Here is a 5,874-nt window from a genome sequence, read left to right on the forward strand (position 1 = left end):
GAGAGTTGTCATCAGATGAGGTCATGGACAGGTTGTAGAAAATATCGTGAGGTGACTGGTGACTTTGGATCGGTGAACGCAGAAGGTGGAAACAGATCACTTGGTTACGGGAGAAGCACGTGGCTGTGGGAGGTGTATTGTCAAAAGTGAATTTATTTATTTATTTAAATAACGATTGCGTAACATTCGGAAAAGGGAAGGTTGAAGTAAATTTGTGGAGGTGTATGGTAAACTTGGAACTGTAAATGCAGTGTGAAGCTGCTGGGTCGATGAAAAGTATCAGGAAGGGGGGTGGAGAGAGACACGTGGTTACAGGAGGTGCATAGATCAAGAGGATACAAGGAAAATTATTAATTTTTGAGGATTGGATAAGTTTCGGGAATGGAGGGTTGTAGGAAGAAATTGTGAAAGCAACGGAGATCGTGGGTCAGCTCAAATAGAAGAACGATGGTGTGCCGGAATATAGATGAAGAAGATGAAGAGGAAGAGATTTCATGATTCGTGGATTTGCAGGGAGGAAGGTCGGTTTTTTTTTCTTTTTTTCTTCTTTTAAATTTAAGCCAAGAAACAGAGTTCCGTTGGGAAGGATGGGGGCGTTGGGAAAGTGTGGAAAATAGGAATTGAAGGTAATCGGGAGAGAATACAATTTAATGCGACCGTGCACCTGGCCTGGCCAGCACTATTTAGCCTGGCGAGCTCAACAAAAATTAATTGGAAAAAGAGCAAGGCATTTTTACTTTGGTTCACAAAATGGAATCCCCCCTTTGGCCCTGCCAGGACAGCTTGAGTGGACATGTGAAGGAATACACTACCGAGGTGTCTTCTTTATTTATAATTATTTTTTTTCTTTCAATGTACACCACCTAGGTGTCTTTCTCCTGCTGTTCCCTTTGTTGTGTTGTGTCCTGATTTTGTTCTGTGTCATATCTATTCCATGATACACGAGCCGAGAGTATGTAAATTTAAAAAACACAATTGGGGTGGGAAATAAAAAGACGTATTCAGCATTGATGTGATCTTTTTTATTGAATTATTTTGCTTCTAGAACATCACAACTTAATTATTTTAGCTCATATGACTCTTTGGAAGTTGTGCATATTAAATTAAATTTGTGTTTTACTCTTGCGGTTATGAATATTGAAAAAGCAACTGGAATGTAAATCTTGTGGGTTTTATCTTCCTGTGGATGTTTTGAAATGAAGAGTTTCTTCCAAGATTTTCAACTTTATCTCAGAGCAGTGCTAGAAAGGAAAAGAGAAAACAACATTTGACTTCCTGTACATCACATGATTGACCAAATGTAATTTTTTGTAAATGCAATTTCTGATGTATCTCATTGACAACAAATTCTTCAGCAAACGTTCTTTTCAAATTCTCTAACTATCGAGTCCACTGTCTCCTGTCTGCTGTCTACATTGATGGATTCTGCTAAACATATCCTCAAGATATCTGACACTAAATGGATATGAAATGCCACAAAGGTTCCAGTTGGCACCATATTTGCACAAATATCATAGTACACAGACCCAGTGAACTGTCAAAATCGCATTTGTTTTTTCGATAATCATGCATTCCACACAAACTCCCAAGAGTTTTAATTTAGTAGTTTTGTTTCATTGATTTTTTTGATATTTCAGACTCGATGTATACCTTAAGAGTAAATAATGAGCAATGTTTGACGATCTAACACTCACACATGCACTTATCAAACCCCAACAGGGTCTGTGCTTTTTCATGGATTCTTCATCTTCAATATCATTCAAATTGAAAAGATGAATCGATAATTTTTATCTGGACAATTGTAAAATGGAATTATCTTTGGAGGGATGCTCTTACTCATAATATCATAGATCGGAAGAAATCCCAGTACCGTTTATTGTTGAAGGATGATGGCGGTGTCGTGTCCGCTTGTTCCGTAACCACCACTGGAAGACCCACTTGCACTAATCGTGGAGCTGCTTTTCTTCATGGAGCTGCTGCTGTACATGGTCTGTCCCCCCATCAAGGCACTTCCACCAGAGGAACCACCTTCCATTACTGTATTCGTTCCACCATTATAACCACCTCCTGCAATGTAGCTTCCTCCTCCACCTGTGGTGTAGCCTCCAGAAATGGCACCACGTGTTGCTGAACTGGCACCATAGCCCCCACCAATTGAGGAAGCACTACGAACAGTTCCACTTCTGACAACAGTAGCCTGAGCAAAGTCATCAGCTATGGCTGTCCTTACCCTGAAAGGAACATCAGAACCCATAATCAGCTGCAAATCTATCAACAGCAGATAAACATGAGAATTTTAAAAGGCATAAAAATGCAATTTCCTTCTGAAATAGATTCGGATTCCTGTCATCCGAATACACGATGAAGAACATACATTAACTCTTGTCCCTCTAGGAGCTTCTTGTATGTCGCTATTTCAGCATCTAGGGCAGTCTTCACGTCTAGTAGTTGTTGATAAGTCACCAGTTGCCTCTGCAGGTCCACCTGGTTACCCTCGATCTCCTGTTCATATCTGGTGTAGGTGTTTTGGAACTGGACGAGATCAATGCTCTCCCTGTTCTGTAAATCTGTCAGTCTGTCTCCCAGGGTTTGGTACTGGTGTGGGGATGGAAGTATCTCATGAAAAATGAAAAGAATATGGGTATACTCAATTTTATTCAGAAAGATTTTCTGCTCCAAGCCCAGATGTAAAGTTCACAATTATACAAAAAGATACCTGATTAAAGAGTCCTCACCGTGGTAAGAAGCCTCTGGTACTCCACATTCAGTGGCTGCAGCTCTTTTTCCAGAGTATTAATCTCCTTGTCCAGAACAGCAATCTGCTCAGTTGTCTGGGTTGAGATTCCTTGGATCTGATCAATCTGCACATGAGATACAGGTCAGGCAATTAGTCCATCGGGGGATAATGCCAGGATATTGAGAGGAACTGGGATTCGTAATGGCCTCATTTCGAGAAACCTACTTGCATCTTGCAATATGTCTCAGCCTCTTGGACGTTCTTGGTGACCACCTGCTGGTATTCCTCACGCATCACATTGAGGGCGTCAGTAAGGTTGACAGACTTCACGTTATCCAATTCAATCACTGATGTCTGTGCTGGTCCAAGTCTGCCAAACTGCTGCTTCAGGGTGTTCAGTTCCTGCACAAGAAAAGAGAAAGGAAATTATTTATTGTCAACAATCAAGAATACTCTGCTATTTTGTCAAGTTAATGATTCAGAACCAATTTACCTCCATTTGTGTTTTCTTCTGGAATGTCAGCTCCTCAGTGAGAAACTTTAACTTTGATTCCAGGTCAACACGCATGTCGTTTGCTGCTTCAAGATCCTACAAAGACAGATGCAGCCACCTGCTACATCGTAATTTGTTTAAAGCACTTTCAAAAAAAAAAACTTTTTAAAACTCTTTCAAAAACAAATAGATAATTTGAAAAAGCTTATATTGTATTTGGACAAACCCGTTTCATGTTTGTAATGTCAGTTTCAAGTTGCATTCTCACACCAAGCTCAAACTCGTACCTACAAAGAAACAATGAAATGATCACAATATTCACACAGTTTAAACAGTGAATAACAGTCTCATTTTGTACAACGTGAAAACACAAGAACACAAATGGGTCCACATTTACTTTGACTTACTTCGACTTTATCTCATCAGCGGTGGCTCTCAGATGGTCCACGTCGATCTCCAGACGTACACGTTCCAGCGTCAGATTGGAAACCTCTGTCAGCATTTCGGTGACTTGTATCTCCACATTCTCAAGATTGACGGTTGCATCAGGAGAGATTGGTGCACCTCCAGTTAGATTCTTCAGTTCTTCCTCCAGTGTCTCATTTTCAATTGTAAGCTGCCTTACTTTATCCACATAGCTGGCCAAGCGCTGGTTCAATGTGCCCAAGATGTTCTTCACCTCATCTCTGCTCACCAGTGAAGGAACAATTCCACCTGCAGGACCCAGCGTTCCAACCACTCCAGACATACCTGCTGAGGTGATGGCACGGCCTGCAGTAAATGCTGGGCTTGCCATGATCCCGGGGCTTACACCCCCAAAATACCCACCACCAGCTCCACCTCCATAACTGAGCATTGGCACCCCACCACTGACAAGTCCTCCAGCACCTCCTGACGCAGCTCCTCCAGAGGCAGACATCCCCACGGCACGGCTGGAAATGCCCATACCTCCAATCCCGCTGGAAATGCCCATTCCTCCTATCCCTGCAGAGCCTACTCTGAAGCTTCCTCCCCCCATTGACAAGCCTGTAGCACCCATTCCAAGCCCCATTGCACGGCTGCTGCTGGAGCCTCCATAGCCACTGGTGCCGATCATGGTGCTGGATCCACCGGTGCGGACGGAGCGGTAGCTGACGGATGAGTGAGAGGCCATTGCTGCTCTTTGCTTTTCCCAGGTATTGCTCGATTGCAGATCCCATGGAATGACTGGTGCTTTTATAGGAACCTCAGCCTCATTTATATGCATCTGTGGCAATAGATTAAGTATGCTCGCCTCACCTCCATGGCATCATGTTTGTTGGCGTTTTATTACAAAATGCCTTGGATGAGCATACTGCTGTCAATGCCTGGCTGAGAAATGCTCACACCTTTCCTCCCATACATTTTTCCTCTCCATTATTCTTCTTTCTTTAGGGAATTGGTTTATACGAGGGATTCTCTGCTTTCTCTCGTGAATAACAATTGCCTCTTTCATTGTAAAGTTTGCCAAAACTTGAGCATATTCACCTGTTAATTTTCATGAGACACCTTTGAAGACAAAATTGCAATTCCATCTTTGTTATGTAATTGCCAAGAACAATGGACTTTGCTCATTCAATATAAACATAAAAATTTGCAGGTTTCCTTATTATATACTGGGTCATCTACGAATTACATGATGTACATGCTCTCTTTGGTCAAATATTGATTAATATGTCTCGTATTTGAGAAACATAACCTTGTTCACAAAATCAACCCTGGGCCCAACTACTTGTTATGGTCGCTTGTCCACATGCTTATTGCGGTTTAATAATGCAGTACAAACTGCTCGTATATCGCCCAGTGTCTACTGGTGAAGGCCGACAGTGTTTTTCAAGTTCATGAGTGAAGGATGTATCTCTCATCACACCTTGTTTCACATTGTTTGCTTGTTTCACGATAAAGCAATATCGATGTTTGATTCATCTATCCTTCCACCATTGCCTATTTTCTTTACCCCTACCAAGGAGTAGTTTAGTCTGTGGTGGAGATTTTTGCTTGCTTGGAATCATCATCGACTTTGTCATGGACTCTGGTAGTTAAAGTATTCACTACACTGTGTTTGTTATGGCTTTTAGTTCATGCTACTTCTGCCATCACGTTTTAAAATTCTTCTGTCTTCTTTTTGGGGAGACATTGTCGTTATTTTTTTTTCCTCTGCTTCTTTGTTCTTCCTTTCTTTCGAACAATATGATGATCTCACACAATTTCTTCATTTCTGAGTCATTGAAGTTTTCTTCGATGAATCATACATTGCTTAATGAATCGCACCTTCGTATTCCAGACCTCGACAGTTCCTGAGGGGATAGTGTATATATTAATAAAAAAAATTGTTATCGGACTACTGGAGCTGTAGCTTATCTGGACCCTGTCCTAATGTTGTAATCCAAATTTGGTAGCATTCTGACAGGTGGGTCTGGAGAGGAAAGTTTTTGAAGGAATTTATGTGATTTTCCCAAAAGTTGACCAAGTCCTACATTTTGACACACTTCTGGTCACGTGATTGGCATGACCTCCGCAATTTACTATCATGACTGTCCTAATGTTGTAATCCAAATTTGGAGCATGCTTACTGATATGGCTGGAGAAGAAGATTATTTAAAGGAATTAATGCGATTTTACCAAA

General features: G+C 41.4%; 1 protein-coding gene across 1 annotated transcript; it reads right to left on the reverse strand.

The window, feature by feature from the left end:
- Positions 1 to 1,007: 1,007 nt before the first annotated feature.
- LOC147028171 (thread biopolymer filament subunit gamma-like) lies at positions 1,008 to 4,422 on the reverse strand. Its single transcript, XM_085878309.1, has 8 exons — positions 3,638 to 4,422; positions 3,457 to 3,517; positions 3,231 to 3,326; positions 2,963 to 3,139; positions 2,736 to 2,861; positions 2,375 to 2,595; positions 1,871 to 2,231; positions 1,008 to 1,241 (listed from the first exon to the last, which is right to left on the reverse strand). The coding sequence occupies exons 1-7, from the start codon at positions 4,381 to 4,383 to the stop codon at positions 1,874 to 1,876; spliced, it is 1,785 nt and encodes a 594-aa protein (XP_085734435.1). The 5' UTR covers positions 4,384 to 4,422; the 3' UTR covers positions 1,008 to 1,241; positions 1,871 to 1,873.
- Between the last annotated feature and the right edge of the window lie 1,452 nt (positions 4,423 to 5,874).

Source organism: Eptatretus burgeri, chromosome 4 (genome assembly GCF_056783735.1).
Source record: "Eptatretus burgeri isolate ZD-2024b chromosome 4, Ebu_testis_v1, whole genome shotgun sequence".
NCBI lineage: Eukaryota > Metazoa > Chordata > Myxini > Myxiniformes > Myxinidae > Eptatretus > Eptatretus burgeri.

Bases quoted from the DNA above. Each gene is read 5' to 3' on its own strand.
- LOC147028171 (XM_085878309.1), bottom strand. From the start codon at position 4,383: ATGGCCTCTCACTCATCCGTCAGCTACCGCTCCGTCCGCACCGGTGGA. The intron at 3,327-3,456 runs GTTTGTCCAAAT...CTGTCTTTGTAG, and splicing joins ACATTACAAACATGAAACGG to GATCTTGAAGCAGCAAACGA. The intron at 2,596-2,735 runs GTGAGGACTCTT...TCCCCACACCAG, and splicing joins ACCAGAGGCTTCTTACCACG to TACCAAACCCTGGGAGACAG.